Source organism: Lepisma saccharinum, chromosome 2 (assembly GCF_977018435.1).
Source record: "Lepisma saccharinum chromosome 2, izLepSacc3.1, whole genome shotgun sequence".
Taxonomy (NCBI): Eukaryota; Metazoa; Arthropoda; class Insecta; order Zygentoma; family Lepismatidae; genus Lepisma; species Lepisma saccharinum.
In genome coordinates, this window is record NC_139230.1 from 66816084 (window position 1) to 66834716 (window position 18633).

At 33.4% G+C, this 18633-nt stretch overlaps 1 protein-coding gene across 3 annotated transcripts in view; it reads left to right on the forward strand.

Moving 5' to 3' along the window:
• Nucleotides 1-18633, forward strand: part of Gfrl (Glial cell line-derived neurotrophic family receptor-like) — an 861280-nt gene that overhangs the window by 631724 nt on the left and 210923 nt on the right. The window contains exons 5-6 of one of the 3 annotated variants that reach the window (XM_083117425.1): nt 5795-5922; nt 17416-17916. In XM_083117425.1, the coding sequence (XP_082973551.1) occupies nt 5795-5922; nt 17416-17916 (629 nt within the window). The remainder of the gene's footprint in view (nt 1-5794; nt 5923-17415; nt 17917-18633) is intronic. The other 2 variants (XM_083117426.1, XM_083117427.1) reach the window with 2 other exon arrangements.

The following is an 18633-nucleotide window of genomic DNA, read 5'->3' on the forward strand; positions in this document are numbered from 1 at the left end:
AATTGCATCACAACTCCAAATACTCAAGATTTTAAATGTATATACTCATAATATAACCTGTAATTAGAATTTAAATAATATTTAAATAATCTAGATAATATCTAAAGTATCCAACAATGTTCAAACATATGCTCGTATGTAATTAATATTCTGCCGAAATATGTTTTCAAAATCAGGTAACATACTCACATTTTATTCTGTACTTAGAAAAGACTATCATATAATATCATGCAGGTACGTTCCATAGCATTGCTCAAGTTCAAACTCCCGGTCTCTTGTCTTGAACACGTCTTCGCATCATCCACTCGTCGTTCATAGCAAATCTCCTGGTTTACAACTTTCCAAGTTAATTCCATCTCATCTCTGGGTTCCCTAGTGGCTCATTCTATCTTGAGTTCTTTCCCAGTGGTTTTTCCCTTAAGATGTGCAAGTGGAATTTCGTGTGGCGGATGTGTCACTTCTTGTAAGCATTCAACGTATTTTTTTTTCTTTCCGCTTTCTCTGTATTTTCATATCTTTATTTCCTCATCTTGTATCCTAAACATTGAAAATTCCTCTATTTTTAATATGGTATCGTGTGTGTATTTTCTCAATGACAGCTTAAATTTTAAGTTTTTACTTAGCTTCATTTATTTTCTGAACTGATTTTCTTTTATGTGAACTTTTTGTTGTTATTTAGCGTCGCTTTTCTACACTTTTGGCTAATTGCGACGACGATGATGAGTGGTGATTAGATGAATTTGAAGAAGGAACGTTTACAAAGAGCACGCTTGCCTAAGCTGGAAATTTCGTTGGCGAGATCGAAAGTCTACCACTTAACACACTCATCAAGGGGTCCCGGGTACGATACCCGGTGGAGGAACATAGTGGTTTGGATCCCACTTTGAACTGGAGGGCCAGTCCCGATTAGCGTTACTGTGCATTAAGTGGACTTAAAACACCATCTCAATAAATCTCAATGAAAAACTTAACACACTCGGCTGCCGAGCCAGTTGCCGCTGTGAACTTCTGAATTGAGGCATCCAGTGAGATAGGGAGTTGTGACATATGAACACGAAAGCGAGAAAACAGAGTTTTTAGAACAGTGCGTTTAGTCATTTCCGTATAATATAGACCACATTTTTCCGTAAGGAACTAATATGTACTAATAAATAGAGACCGGATTTTAAAGGGAAAATTTTTCCTCTAAAAAGGACAAACTGCCAAACTATAGTTTTTTTGCACTCTACTAAAAATACTATTTTAAATGAAAGTACAGTACAATATATACCATTCAGATATAAAAAGGAATGCATTAAATTTCGTATTAATCTATTCCTTTTTATGTGGAGTATATATATATTTATAGTGGAGAGCAAAAATAAACTATAGTCCTTTTTCATTTCCTCTTTTTGAAGGTAAAGTACAGTGAATAATCTTACTATCCGTTTCGATGAAATCTTTCTTGCAACAGCTTACCGCATTCCATAGCTTGCTGCCATTTGTATACCTGGCTTCGCCATTTCACTGACACTCAATTATGTCGTCACTGTCACAAAGTAAAGTTAAAACTATTCTAAAAAGATTCACAATAAATGCCTAAATCTAGCAGATAAGAGCACTTTCAACAATCGCTGCAACATACTCCCAACACTCATGGAGGGAAAGGAAGGTAGAAGGCGCTTGTTCTTTCTTTCCTCTAAACTGCACAAAATAGACAATTGTTGAATGTTTTGTTCATGGAAAAAACAGTCGTGCAAAATATTTGATATCTTGTCAATAAAGGGACCAAGGAAGATATTTCTTAAAGGGGGGGGGGAAGAATGTAGGCTGAAAAACTAGTCAATAAAGAAACCAGAAAGCTAAATGTTTTTACAAAAAGGTAAAATAGGAAATGTGGGCTAAGAAAGGGAAAAGAAGGGAATGTGGGCTTAAAAAGGGGGGAAAAGGGAAATAAAAACCATGTAATCTTGTTGGTGGAAGATAATTATCAACACTGTTGTTATTTATTCTATGATCCGTGTTGAAAAATAGAAAAGAACTTCCCTTTAATATCCGGTCTCTAGTAATAAACTTATGCACATGGGAAAAAGATATGAATTTACAGTTGTCATCACTTTCGACGTTAGAGAGAGTGTGTTAAAGTAGAGAAATTATATGTCTTGTATTTTTACAAAATAATGGTATTACCAAATAACGGGTAATGGGTACATATCATGTGATAGAATAGAAACAGTCTATATACTTCTGCAATGATTCTCTGTTAGAGATTTTGAGTTCATCTATAGAATCTACGAGATAAACATTATGAGTCTTGATATACAACCAAGGTGGATAAAAATCATGATTTTTATTCAAAAGTTCATTTTTAATGATTTTTTTATTTAAATCGTTTTTTTTATTAAAGTCGGATTTTTTATTTAACTCTATTTTTTTAAAAACACGCTTAAAATTGCTAGTATGTTTTCTGGCACCATACATATAGAGAGAGATACATGTTTTCTTTTATAGAATGCCTTTTTCTATTAAACGGCCCTGTTAAACGTTTGAACAGTTTGATTAAAGCAAATAAAAAATAACGTAAATATACATTTTTATGTTTCTGATACTGTATAGAATAAACCTACTATGGAAATGTTTGTTGAGTGTGTCAATAAAACTATAATAATTCCTGTAACTTTTCTTCCAGTGAAAATAAAATATAAAATATTCTGCATGTACTTACTTAGTATTTTGTATAATTTTCTACACAAAATGTTTGCTACTTTTATATTGAGTTTTAAATCAAGATAAATTTAAGTGTGTTTACACTTTACATATTACATTTTCTTTCGTATGAGTTTAACCCCATCAGTACACATATTTCGTTTCCTTTCTTTTCCTTTCTTAGAGCCTAATAAACTTCATTACATGATTACGAGATTAATGTACTTTAACTAAAAGTGATTCTCATATCTACAAAATCCTTATGTACATTATTCTATAAATTATTTATGTAAACTGATTTATATCAGTGATTTTTTTTTAAAAAAACTCATCTGATTTATATCAATCCACCTTGTATACAACTCACAATAATAGATCCAAAATAAGTTGTAGAATGAAACAAAATTGTAAGCAATATCAATATACAGTACATTACAGGATGATTCTTATATTCATATTTCATCTAGAATACTTTCTGTCAAATGTTGAAGTGGATTTAAGATTTTGATAAAAGAAAGAGGACTGTGGAGGATTATATGGCATTAACGTTGTGTTGATGTTGGTGTCCTTGCGGATAGAGTAGGGTATGTCCTTCAGCACTTTTGTCGGTTATGAATAGTCAGCCATCGGAGAACTCCTGTTTGTAGAGTGATAACTTGACAACTTGAAATCCTTCCCACACATGTGCAGATACTGATCTGCATATGTGTTTTTGAAGAATACGGAGTCAGGAGTTTGGTCAGCAGTTGGGTTCCTAATAGCAAAGGTAGGAGCATTCCTATTGTGGATTTTGTTGTTCAACTCCTGAACAACGCTCACTCACTCACTCACATGCTCTTCTCCACTATTCCGTTTCCTCTTCACAGCGGGTACGTTTTTACCACACTTTTGAGGACTGTTTGCTACACACAGATCCATGTTTCTCGCTATATCAGCTTCAAACAATGTTACCTGATATAGTTCACATATTCACGGGCAAAAGTACTATTCTCTCTTCCAACAGTGTTACCGCACACAATAACACCAAAAGTATTTATTCTCTATATTGTGCCGTCAATGTTGTTTTATTGCAATAGGCCTATCATCACGTTTAAGAAGCCATTGATGCATTGATATATCAGTACATACGACCTTTTCATGGTGCATATTTTAGTGCGTTGGACTCTCACAAAAAATAAAGCAGCCTTCAGTGGCATAGTTCCCTCCTTCACTGAACATGTACTCAATGGTGAAGTTCACATTTACAGAAAAAGTGTAACGACAGTGAGAGCTATGGCACATGCTTGTAACTCGCAGCATAGACAAGAGATGGCAGGAGGATATAGAAAATGGTAATGACTCATTTTTTCCCTTTTTTTTTTGGCATAGCTCCCTCTCTCACTGGATGCTTCAGTTCACTTTATGTGTTCGAAAAAAAATAGGACGGTGTGACATACGAAAATGTAAAAACACGGATGAATATATCGTTTGAATAAGAGATGAAGTTTCTGGTAGAATTTTCTGTGTTCAGCATATTTTATAGTAGAAGGATATTTGTAGGGAAATTTGAGCCTGAGTGTTTAAATCTAGCTTCAATATCCTTTAATGATCCTCTTATTTTTAATTAATAGTTAGGAAATTTATTTTTTTAGGAACAGAGGTATTTTGTTGTTTCGTGACTGCGTGGAAATATAAACAAGTAACTTTTGTCCTGTACAGCCAGAAGCAAAAGTGAAGTGTACATAAACTGGCATAGTTATACCTTGCAAATTATTGTATTTGAGAATTTTTTGAACAATCAATGAACAAAATATTTACTGTAGCATGTTAGGCGAGTAAAGAACGCTCAAGATCAAGCTTCTACCTCCCCATCCTGAACCAATTATTTCACTTCTTTGTATATCCCCTCCGAACATAGTGCTCTGGATGCAGTGTTCCAGTGGTATTGTTGTGATTCTCCCTAGATCCACCTTTCTGTATTCTGCCTATACTGTGTACACAATTAAATTACCACGGGAGAGCATGACCTTCATCCGTCTATTAAAATGTAACAAACTTTAGTGTGGGTGAGCTTGTCGGCATGCCAAAATATGAGATCAGACAAAATTTCCAATGGCTATTTGCTATTCAAAACTCACATTTCTTGTAAACGTAAGCATCAATAAAATAGCCGCCTTTTATTTTACAGTCTCGATTTCTGCTCAGCCTTGCTCAGTGACGTATAAGGAAGCATTTCTTTGATTACATTTTCGTTCAAATATAGTATAACTTAACAGCCGAGAGGGACAACTTATACTCAAATTCATTACATTACAAGAACCATTTCATTGATTTCCTCCCTACTTCATGCTTTTTTGTGCAAATTATCCCAATTTTATTCACCAGAATGTTGCTTACAGATGAGACATCATTCACAAGAGATGGTTCATTTAATTGCCACAACAGCCATATTTTTGCGGATCACAATTCCTACATTGCATTCGAACACCACTACCTCGGTGGAAGTATAGGAAGATATTATCAACGAACACGTGGATCGTACCTTACCTCGTGTCATCGTGTTCTTCCTGACGTTCATCGATCTTTACCGTCTCAGGATCACTTCCTACCCTATGGCTTCCTATTGTAAAATTGTTATATTATTTCTATTTTGTCTTCAGTTTGTGCTCATTTTGAATCATTTTCAGTCGTAGAAGAGAAATCGGGATGCACAACAAAACTTACATGTTCATCCACTTTGAAATTAAATTATAAAAGTTAAATGACAAATTATTAGTGGTAACTGTACTGGTTCATTTTTCTTCATCGATTTCTTTTAAAACAATAATCGTGTTTGATTAATGTTTGATATCAGTTCTGCTAGATTCTCAGCATTAGTGAATGGTAACAGTGGAACTTCAATCAAACACATCATATTCTAGAATACGTACTCACAAGGAACTCCTGTTATTTTTGCTGCAATTTACTGCTACTACCATTTATATCTAGCAATAATGTCAACTGGTACAGGAAAATTACAAATTATGATTATGTGATTGTTATTCTATGTTGGATTATTTACGAACGTAATTTTAAATTTATACGAGAGAATTTATCAGTCTTAATGCATTATTTCTAATTTGTCTTTCAGGGACATGTGTCATGAAGCCTGGACTAAATTACGTATGTCTCCAATGTTTGGATGCATCTGTCCTAATAATCATATGAAGAGAAAGTGTGACAGGATATTTAGTATAGTGAATCATAATCCATGTGTAGGTAAGCATAGAGAGAGAATTCCTTTCAGAGATGATATCAGCTAATTATGAGATTTTTCCATATGTGCGGATCGGTAATTTGATACAGCAGTAGATCTATAAAAGTGACCATCGCGGCTGTCAGTAATTTATCATTATTCTTTATTCTTTAGGCTTAACTTACTTGTAAAGAACAGAGAGGCAGCAAATTCAATTTTGATTAATTTTAAATTCGGGCCATTATCTCCAGTATTTGCATATTTAGATGCGTTTACCCCTGTTTATTAATCATTATTATGTTCATTTCCTGTTGTAAACCATTTCGTTGTATCTGTAATAGTTTATAAGATGTACACCTTCAAACATGCATTATTATTTGTTATTCTTAATTATGTCCTGTATCACAAGCCCATTTGGACTGGTAATAAGTATGTTAAATTTTCATATCTCGCCTCTCAAAGCTGCCAGTTTTTGACATATGAATCGTGCATGAAGTGCTGGGCGTAGGAAACCTCTGTCAGCTTTTGCATGCACCAACCTTGGCCCATTTTTATTTCACATGCATGTTGTCCTTATCAATATGTTTGCTTTTGTTTGGTATGCTCGATAAATTTGAACTTTATTTTCTATGCAACCTGTCTTGCTTGGATTGAGTAACAATGCCTTTAAATTTATTTCCGCTTTGTTCTCTCCTCATGCACTCACTTGTTGTTCCATCAGGCCTATTGAAAGAAATTCAAATAAAGGTGAAAAAAATATCAACACAAGCGAAAGATTATTTTTTTTAGTGTCAATTTGCAATGTGTGACAAGTAAAAAGCCCCAAATTTTGATAACCCTTTCTGGTAGATATGTATTTGTACCTAATATCCATACATTGTTTAGCTTTTCAAACAGTTTCTGTTTTTTAATTGTCTGTGTTCAAATACATTGAACCAAAAATTAAAATATTTCATTGAAATTAGCATTAAATGTATATATATATATATTATTTTTGAAGAGTTGCAATGCATCCATCATCTTGTAATATAAATTTTTTGACTGACCCAATTTTACATTTATAATTTTAATATATATGTGCTCTTCACTTATGTTTATCGCAATGGATTGAATTTGACTGGTAGAAATCAGTTTTGCCTATAGTTGAAAGTATACAAAACCCTTTAAACGCGATCACTTGTTCATGTATGTCCTGTGATGTTTTCAAACAGATTTTCTATTTCTTACTGTGTATATGTCTATGTATACTAGTTTATTTTTTTTAACAAAAGTATTAGTTAATACTCTTAAGTATCATAGTACCATAGATAATTTACTATCGGTTATGTTGGGATTAACTGTGGTTCAATATTCCTTTACATCTGTGGGAGGGTGTTTTTTAATTTCCGATTTGTATGAAATGAAATATTTTAATTATTTGTATCATTTACAGCAAGCACTCAAATTTTTCCCTTATTTTTGTTGAACACTCAAATAATTATCTCTTTAGAAATGTTTGAAACTAGCCTTATTTTATCCGTTTGCTTTTTAGAAAAGTATTATCTACCCTTCCTCATCCTCAGTTGGTTACTGATATTACGTTAGACATTTTGAAAACAGTATGTTCTTTCCTACATTGTTCGTATTCCCCAAAAGTAATATCAAAATGCAAGTTTAATGTCTCTTCTGTAAAATAATATTTATTGTTCTACCTAACTATTATTTATGAATTTAAATAATTATTGTTGATGTGAACTTTGAATTAATATTGGGATAGAAGACAAAAGAGAATTTTTTCTTAAATATATTTACAATGGTACAACATATTTTCAAATATATTTGTTAAGTTAGATAACTTCAAACCAAAAGACGAAAATTAGAGCAGTTTAACATGTTTTTCCCAATAATCACGTTCTTCTAGGTGTTGAAGGGTACATTAAGCCTTCTATTTTCGTGGCGTGCGTGAAGTAATTGGAATACATGCCTGCCTGTGGGTGCGTGTGTGTGTTGTGTGTGTGTGCGTACCTGCGTTTGCATAAATAACGTAGCAAACAAATGCTGAACGATGAAATCCAAGGTTTTATTTATTTATTGCTATTTTCTTCGGATGTAGTATTGAGAACAGAAAAACTATAATAATAAAATAAAATAAAATAAATATTATTAAGATGGCATTTGTTACGAACTACATAAAAGTCTAAAATGAAAGTCTTAAGTTGCAATGTTCTTTACTTGATAGAAGCGAACTTAAACTAAAATTATTTAAATATAAATTGCTCATTGATACGCACGTTAGAATATTTGTGTTTAAACTCTTGAACGTTATTGTTTAATTGCACAGTTACTTTGTGGTTTCTATTTAACACATTCTAAAAAAAAAAACATAGATTATTTTTCCGTGAAGAAAAGTTCAAATTGTTTCTGCCACACTTCTATATATTCCCAATATTTTTAATCTTGCAAAACAAACAGTCACACCCACACACACGCTAGAATGAGTAACACATTTACGTAGTTGTGAATTTTGTTAAGAAGGTATGTTTTTCTTCTAACGTTGAAAAACTATAATATCTGGAAAAGTGTAATGTATATATTATCTTATAGTTACTTATGTAGGATAAACGTGTGCAAAATATGACAATTGGGTTGGGGTAAGATCCACATTATGTATGTATCACAACTTTGTTCTATTTACTTAGCAAAATATCGTGCTAATACTTCTTCTTTAATTGAGTTCTTGAAAGGTATTAGCTGTCGTTTTCTGTTCCCCACATCATAGTTGGGTAAATCAAATATCGTATAAGACACTTGATTGTGTTTCTGTTGAGTGTTTGTATGAATTAATTCAATTTACATTCTATTTGACCTCCATATTTAATGAGTTACAGAATCTTCGTTTCCCTACTGCACGTAAATCATAATAAAGATCTTTAGGCGTACGCATAACATATCTAATTGATCTATTTGAAGAAATCAGTCAGTACTAATATACAAAACTTTTGATACTGTATTAGGCGATTACAAGAGCATTTCACTTGAATGTTTTTGTATTGGAATATCGTGTAATAGTAGAAAATATGTTATTTCCATTAGTTTTGGTACATTTTGTAGCCTTTCGTTCGACTGACCATGACGCTGAAGAGAAGGAGTTAGCATTCGCTTTAACAGTTGCTCAGTATCATTTTGTTCTGGATTATGAAAAGAGAAGAATAACTTTATTTTCCGTTGGAAAAGATTCAATATAACGCCAAAATGTGTCATTCAGCCATTTTAATTATTTACAGACTTGTGTTAAGAACTTTTATGCAGACTAGTGTAGGGTTTTTAAGTAACACAGTAAGATGCAAAGTGAACGGCAAATCGTTTGTATACTGAGGAATGAGAGATGCAAATTGAGATGCAGTCACGCTTACAAATCAAGCCCATTGGTGAGTAAACCATATATCTTGACTTAACTCCCATTCCATTTTGGATTAATTGAGTGAAAAATGCTCTAAATACATGGCTAGAATTTTTAATCATTTTGTTGCCCTTTCATTTGTCTTCCCCGTTTCAATTATTCCTCCAATTGTACAAGCAATTCGCCCTACAAATAGCAAACTGAATGGCGCAACACCTTTTTCAAGATCAGGGCCTGGTAAGTGTTTTACCATCGTCTTTGATGTACTTCATCCTCAACTAGAAACCTCTACTTCTCTTCAGGCAGTTCCCCAGTTGCCCTCATAATTTTGAGGAACAAACATTTTAAGGTCCCCACAAAGGTTTGAACCTGGAGGCCATAACACGGAAATCAAGAGCGCAAACCGGTAGACTATGTCGAATCTATCCTATCAAAATGTTTGTGATGTTTACAAGTACACAAATTTATGATATTTGTAGCCTGAGATTAGCAATTCTAAGACATTATAAACATTCTGAATTTAGTACATAAAATTGTCCACAATATGCGAATAACATTGCTGTGTTATTTTTTACTATAGGCTAGGAACTCATCGCATATTGTGGAATAAAGTTTTCTGTTTCAATTTTTAGTTGCGTTGGTGTTTTTAAGTTCACTTTATGCACAGTAAGGCTAATCGGGACTGGACCTACAGTTTAAAGTGGGATCCGAACCACTATGTGCCTCCACCAGGAATCGAAGCCGGGACCCCTTCAGTTTTCTGTTTTAATTTTTGTGCATACAAGTATGTCATGAAATTACACCTGCATTAAAACTATCTGCATAAATGTTGTTCTATGAGTTGTGTTAAACTGTATATACAATTGACAAGTTGTTGATAAATTTTGAAACAGCTAGAACGTTGTGTATGTGCGCAGCATTTGTATTTCCCTTTGTGTGCAGCACGTTAAACTACATTAAGAAATTATTATTGAATGCTTAACGTGTGAGTTAAGTCTCCAAAGTGTCTTTAAAGTGTCTCACAGAGATTTAAATAATTATGCGAATATGAATAAAAATACCGGCTGTCCGTTTCCGGCAGGTTAAATAGTACATACTATCTCAGACGTTACTTTGTTTAGAAATTGTTCTTGATGGAAGAATTTCAATGATATTTTAGTATTAAGCGTCTTAAACTTTGTAAATCAACGACTTAAGGGTGAAATATATTCTTCAATATTCTTAATATTGCTCTCCTAAAGATTTTTTCTTAAATTTCTATAACACACATGATGTTTAAATACAGTATTATATGTACTTGTGAAAAGTAATTGAAATATTTTGTGTTTGTTACTGGCGTACTTAATTCACGCATTGTACATGTATGTCTCTCTCTCTCTCTCTCTCTCTCTCTCTCTCTCTCTCTCTCTCTCTCTCTCTCTCTCTCTATATATATATATATATATATATATATATATATATATATAGGGCCTCCCCGATGATGGCGCAGTGTCAGCATCGTCGCCTTGTAATCAAGGGGTCCCGGGTTCGATACCCGGTGGAGGCACATAGTGGTTCGGATCCCACCTTAAACTGTAGGTCCAGTCCCGATTAGCCTTACTGTGCATAAAGTGGACTTAAAACACAAACTCATATATATATATAAACTTCAAATGTATGTATCCAAAGTACAAAAATGTATGTGTGACTCAAATTGAGGATTGTTACATGGCATCACTTTTTCGTTAATTTAATGATGAAATTCCTTTTAGTCAATAATAATGAAATGAAAATAATTGACCGCCTTTGCTGCATTGTGTATTAACCCATTATAGAAGCTGAATAGTTATTACAGTAATAAAAATACTTCTCGTCTTTATTGTAACTTATGAGTTAATGCTTTTAGTAACTTCGTTAACTCGAGAAAAGATTGTCTAAAGATTGCAGTAAATCCGATATTAACTAAAAATTTGTAATTCCTTCTGTAAGAAATTAACTTAAGTAAGGAATTTACATTGACGGAAAATAATTTTCAACAATAGTGATATAATGACTGCACTTGAAATCATAATTCAACTTTTTTATCAAATGATAAAGCTAGGTCTAGTAAAAATTAAAATTTAGTACTCAATACCCTCAAAACTCAGTTAAGCAGCAGCCCAGTATTAAGTTTAAAATGTTAAACAACTTCTTCATTCATTCCTAAAAAGTGTATTTTTAAAATTTTCAAAATTTAAAAAAAACTTGTGCAATTTTTCCGACATTATATATTTTTAAAAATAACTATACCACTTGTAATACACATTCATGCAGTGGGCCTCCCGATGGCGTAGTGGTAACGTCGTCGGCTTGTAGTCAAGGGGTCCCGGGTTTGATACCCGGTGGAGGCACATGGCACAGTGGTTCGGATCCCACTTTAAACTGTAGGTCCAGTCCCGATTAGCCTTCCTGTGCATAAAGTGGGCTTATAACAACAAGTCAACATTCATGCAGTAAAGGAAAAAATATAATACATGATTGCTTGATTGATTAAAATTAAAAGTTCAAACAGAGTTTAAACGAGTTGAACGCAGTAACATATCCTTCATGAGAATTTCTGTCATCAAATGGCGGTATTTTGAAAATTCGTGGTGCGTCGGGAGAGAGTTGTGGGGATTCTCGAAATTTTGGATATGAATTTCAAACAAACTTTACAGGAATATACCAACCATTATTCTGGATCCAAAAGAGAGATTTCCTTTGTATAGGGTGGCCCATAAAAGGTAACGGAAATATTGACTACTTAATATTTTGTTACCTTTCTTGGGCGACCCTGTACTTTCTAATCCCTATCATTGGTCTGAAGTATTTATATTATTTCCTTAGTTTTTACATACTTAATTTTTGGGGCACTTTGTTGAATGCAGGTGTCTATAATTACGAACCAGTGTATCATTCATTTCATTTGAAACAAGCTATGCTAATCAAGGCATGAATTCCTCTTTCCATTTAAAAATTTAAGGCGCCTTAAAGTACCCTCGTAGAGAGACAAATGTTAAAAATGCCATCTCTCATTATTTCATATCGTGCGTTTTTGTGATAATTTGTGCAATTTATTATTTCACTTCGAAACTAATATTTTGTTACAAAGTTACATACACCAGTATCGCTACTCTTTTAAATTTAATTTATTGTAATTTTTTAATGAAATATTTAGAAAAAAAATATCGTACTTGATATATTTCAAATCGTCCATTATTGCAAAACTTTGCAAAATATCACGTTAATTGTTCCTTATTCATTTTACCATCACCTTTTATCTATTTTATCATGTTATCTGTCATTTTCTTGGTGAATTCACAAACGCCGGCTGTAGTTTTAATCGCACCACAAAATGATAATTCCAGCCAGAAACTTCAACCACATTCTGTATTTGTAACACGCCGTGGTTGTTCTAGATTTCTGAGTGCTGAAATAAAACCTCAGAAAAGAGTTTTCACACGTTTGGTGGAAAACTCTCTACAGTCATGGAACCTGAACGTCCTTAAATGGATTTGAAATTAAAAGTAAAAAATAAACAAGGAATCCGCTGACTAAAGGATAGTGCTAGACTCTTTGCTCGATGAGATTAAGGAATGGATAAAATCCAATAATTGTAAATGCAGTGGTGCACTAATTCTGCCATTGTTCTAAAGATAATAAAGAATCGCATATTTTTCCTTTTTCTTTTTTGGATTCGGTAGTCGCACTAACTCGAAGTTAATAAATTTTCACGTTGGTACCTTAATCCACCTAGTGGCGATAATGGAAAATAATGTCCTCATATATCTAAATGTATTAGATTATCTGCTCTTTTCGCACCTAGAAATTTAATTATTTTCTTCCGGATTATTCTATAATTGCAGACGGACCTCGTGTGACGATGAAAATTTCGTAGTTGAAATTTAAGTTACTCTTGGCATTGACACACCAATACCTCTCATATTTCGTGTTGTTTCTAAGAATAATTTATCATTTTGCAATAAGAAAATGAGGTAGATTCTCATGTCATTAGAAATTTGTAGCAATAAAAACCCGGGAACACAAGCTGTATCAATGAAATAGACTACTCTCATATTTTATCAACGTTACATTTTACCATTATCACATATACTCTGGAAGAGATCCTACAGTAGTCAATCATTAAATTTATATAGGTTATTCACTATCTTGACATTGTCATCTGCAGTGATTCAACATAAATATGTTTACGAAAAGACAGGAAAGGACTGAATTGTCTTCTGAAATGAAAATATTGTTAAGAGATTATAATTTTCTGACAAAACGTCGCATATACAAATATCGTATTCCTTCTAAGAATATCATAAATCATTAATAGTGTCTAAAAGCATCGCTCCTGCGTCAAATTCTTTCTGTTTAAATAAGTTTTGACAAATTGTTACCAAAGCATATTTATGTATTTATTTCCACCTTCCTGTGTATTTCCTCTCATTCTCTTGTCTTTTGTTTGATTTGTTCTATTATTTGCATTCAATTAGAATTTTGTATATAATTAGTTTTTAACGTGAAGTTTCATATAATACAGATTTACCTTGTCGGGTGGAAGACAGGATCCTGATAATAAAATTTGCAGTAATCGTTAGTGATAAACATTACTAAGGACGCGAAGTTGATCTGGTAGGTGGTAGTCATGGAATAGCAATGTTCCCATGTATTACAATTAATCAAATAACTTCTACTTGCAACGTGCAAGCCTATATTTAATGGAAAACTTAATAAATGAAGCAGTAGATGTGATCGTAAACTGACAATAAAGCTTCCTTAATTTAATGTTTAAATTTGAACATCGGATAATATTAAACATAGAATTTATAATATACTTTATTCGGTCCTCTCCCGTTCGAAGTGAAAACCATTTCTTTTGTATAATTAGGTAACAATACGTAATACGATATACCAAACACAGACTAAATGCCGTGAAATTAAATTAATAAAATAACATGAGAGTAACATCACATGTGAAATTGTTAATAACGTGTCCAGATTTCTTAAAAGCATACGTAATGGATTATGACGGTGCCGTTAAGCTGAATATGTGTATCTCTTAATTTATCTTAGTTTAACGTGCCAGCTTCTCAATTATTATCCAGTTCGTAAATATTAGGAGTTGTACGTTATTCGACATAAATCGGATTTGTTTTAAACACATTGTAAATTTCTATTTTTTTTGTTATCGATTATTATCATCACCGTTAAGTGAACTTATTTCAAGTAATCATGCTAGGTTTGCTCTATACTAGGCTATTAGCCAGGTGACAGCTATATCCACATGAAGTTCATCACATTCATGTCATGAGCTCATCATTGAATGTTGTTATGAAAATATATTGGAGACTTCAGAATGTGCCTTAAATGATATCTGAAATACATTCTTGAAACAAGCTGCCAAGAATTGATCATTCTTTGTTGTAAGAATGTCAAAAAATCCTTCCTTAACACTGGATCATATATTCGAGCAATTCGTGTGCTGAATGGTTACTGAAAATACAGTATTTGACGTCGGCTCTTCGATGCCAGTTTCCATAAGATAAAACCAACACGTAATAGAGGCATGTATTTTGTTGTCGCACTGTTTAAACCACTTTGCTTGAGTATCAAATTGAAGGCTTCTTCCATTAGCGTGGCAGTATAGATATATATTTCCCTCTACCAGTTAATTTATTTTCATATAAGATATTACAGAAGGATAAGAATTTTGCAACTGTATTATTATTGGAGCAATTATTATCACATTGAAAATCCAATAAATAATACATTGATATATATATATATGTAAAAGCAATTACAGTTATTGATAAGGTAAAATTTAATAGAAGAAAATTCACATCCAAATGCCAAATTGTTATATATGTAAATGCAATTAAAGTTTTTGATAAGGTAAAATTTGATAAAATATAATTCATATTCCAAGGGCCAAAATATTTTTTCTGAAGGATATATATGTATATATAGTTTCAAGCAATGCATTTTAAGAGTATTGTGTCTTTATCCCCTATAATCCCCAGCTGTAATATTTACATGGGCACTTTTTTATTATTCGCCATGTTACGATCAAGCTCACATGTAATAATAATAATAATCTTCTCCTACCAACAACATTCTCGAAAGGCAGTATAGTCTGAATATATCTCGCCTTGGCTGACAACTCCAAATAGTAGAATTATATGTTTTCCAAGTATCTAAACAAATCTTAAAATATATTATTGATATGTAGGTAACATAATTAATAAATAAGAAGACTACTTGGGAGATAAACTTGCACAGGATTCCTTCCAAGGAACTTGTATTTTACACGGTTTTCAAGAAGAAACGCAACAATTTTAATTCTTTTACATACATATAGATCTCTGTCTGTGCGTTTTTGTGCTACGACATGACATACATGAATTATTTATTTTTATATGATTGCTTTCAAGTACCAATGTCCTCACGATGCTGGGTCAAATCCATTTGTCTTTACTCCTACCGGGTATCAAACCTAGTGCCGTTCTCACCAAAGCCGATAGCACTATAACCTGTCCCAGCTAACTGTGGAGCAAGGCCGCGCATACCGTCAGAGAAGCGAGGGATATCGAGTGGCCAGAGCGAAGCAGTAGACGCTGCTGGGAAGGCTGGTAACTGCAGTCGCTTTTCCCCACTCCACGTAATCCCGTTCCTCTCACGTGTTGATTGGTGGAGCCGCCTTGCGTCGCTACTTGCGCAGAGACTTGCTTTCGTTTGCCTGCTCCATAGTTATCTGTGACAGAGTATAATATTTCGATATGCATAATCTCTATCTGAGCATAAGTGGACATAAATAATAATAAAAAAGAAAACTTTGGATATCGTTCAAAGACCACTCACTCGTTGAGTGTTCATCGAAGAAATCGAAGACTTATTTGATATCTATGGGTGTGGTTCTAATTTGACGCAAAACATGCACTGTTCAGTTTTTCGCTTCCTTTTGAATGTTTTTCTATTACTGTCAAGATGAGAATCATTCATGTATGTCATTTAGTAGCATTTCGAAAGAGTATTAATTATACTGAATCAATAGTAGTAAATTGACAGAACATTTTTTTCGATAAACACTGCCTAACAAGTACGGAGAATATGTGTTCCTTCACTTAGACACAACTACATTAGAGGGTAAAGTTTAATATAGTTAGTGCGATTGGTTCTCTATTGAAGATCTAGTGTAGCTTTAAAGCAAACTTAATTCAATGTAAATTTACAGTGTTTCTAAATTCAACCAATATCAGTCTCCATTATTAAATTAGTCTTGTACTTTATTACCTTTTCCACAAATAATATGTTTATTGGATTGTGGGGTGTTTATTCGAACTGAATTTGTTTGGAGGACATAATCGTCAAAACGATTTGTAAAATCTCAACATTTTAGGAGAGTAGTATTGAATTAAGTGTAAAAAAAAACTGGTACTATAATTTGTGGTAGAATGCAATTTCTGAGGAAAACGGGAAGAAAAATTATTGATAAGATAGTAAATGTAAACAATTATGTCTCTACTGCGTATACACGTGGCAACTTAATTTTCAGTACAGTCCTTCATAAGAACCATATCTACTTGGTGTGTGTGAATTCTAGAAGTTGGATTCCACGGTAACGGCTTGGAAAAACTGAGATGTTGAGTAAGAAAATAAATAGTGCTGCCCCACCCATGTCCTAAAATTTTGCGCACGTTCTATGCTTGTTTCCCTAGTATTGTGTTGTATATATGTAATAGTAAACATGTAGTGAAGCACAATTCACATTGAGACCATCAATAGAAATTAGTTTCAAGTCCTTAACTGTGACCCTTCCCTTCATTTCATCCTCTTGCGATAAACATAGATGATAAGCACGGAATAGTTTGCAATTGTAACCTATTAGAAAAAAAAATACATTTCAATACCTAGGCCAAAAAAATGTTATTCTAAAAAAAAAATATGAATACAAATTGTATCAACTCTTACAAGGTCCAATCACGTCATTGTCTTTCTTAGAAACAGAGCCAGGCTTGAGTGACAATGGTAGTGATGGGCTGGTGCTTGCACTGCATGTTGTCACATGTTAGGTTGTTGTGCACTGATACCGTGATTGCTGCACTGACAGATTCTTTTCCTGCTGTTTTTATTTCAGACGTTCTACCAGCCTCCCTTGATTTAACAGGCACAGACTCTGCACTCTATCCGTATGACCCAGAACAAGGGAATTTTCGGGAATTTCCGTTCCCTCCAGCCAGCTTGTACCCTAACTTTCTCTTCCCTACTATGCGACCGCGCCCCTCGCACACGCCTCTACCACCCTACGCTACGCACACTGACAGGCAACTGTCTGTAGAAGAAACATTAATTACCCCTATAGTACACAGTGGTCAAGATGGAAAACTGACATCTTCCCATTCGGGGTCAATTTCAGTTCAGGTGATATCCTCGGAAAACACGTCGTTTGATGGCATTGAATCACAGGTAGAGAACCCTCTTGTTGACAGAGGCTCCAATCAAAAGGATTTAAACGTGCTAAGGTACGAAGTACCCAGCGTCACCGATGGTGTGAACGCATCCAAAATTGACGAAGAAGGAGACATGAGAGGATCTCGTATGACATACTCACCGGCTGTGAACGCTCAGGTGCCTCCAAGTATGTATCATAACTAATATATAGCTTTCTCTGTCCACTAAATCCTCTTTTTTTTATTTCCAGCACGCTTGTCTAAATTCTTTGGAAGTACAGTAAATTAGAATGATAAGTCATATTTTCCATAGGTTTCTCTATATCTGTCATTTGGAATATTTTCTATTTTTTTTTTTAGAGGAAGGTGCTTCTTTTCTATATCTTCTACCTTTTGTATGTCGATTTGTTGACATTGCTTATATGAAAATTTAATTAGTCCTGGTGTGTTCGAGTGATGGTTATGCGTGTTTTGTGTGTGAATGTGTTTCAGAATGTTCGTATTGGGACCTTTGCTGAAGCTATTTATTCTTACTTGCTACATTTTGTTGTATTTCTTTCTCTAAAATAGAATATTTATATATACCTAATACATATATATATTATCATATATTATTCATACCTTTGCAAAGTTTGTTTTCATTTGTTTACATTTGTTTTGGTAGCTCTTTAAGAGATTTTTTATACCATTGAATCAACTTTAAACATTTTTGTAGCCTGAATTTTCAATTAAGAACAGTTCCTTCTCAGCCAAAATTAAGTAGATTGTATCTTAAAAAGTAAGGTTTAGATTCACTAAAATAGCATTTAATTTCGATATATATAATAAAGTTTTATGTCTTTGTGAATTTGTGTGTGTGACCATGTGTGCGAAGTAATGTTAGGATTTAGTGGATCTGATGGAAG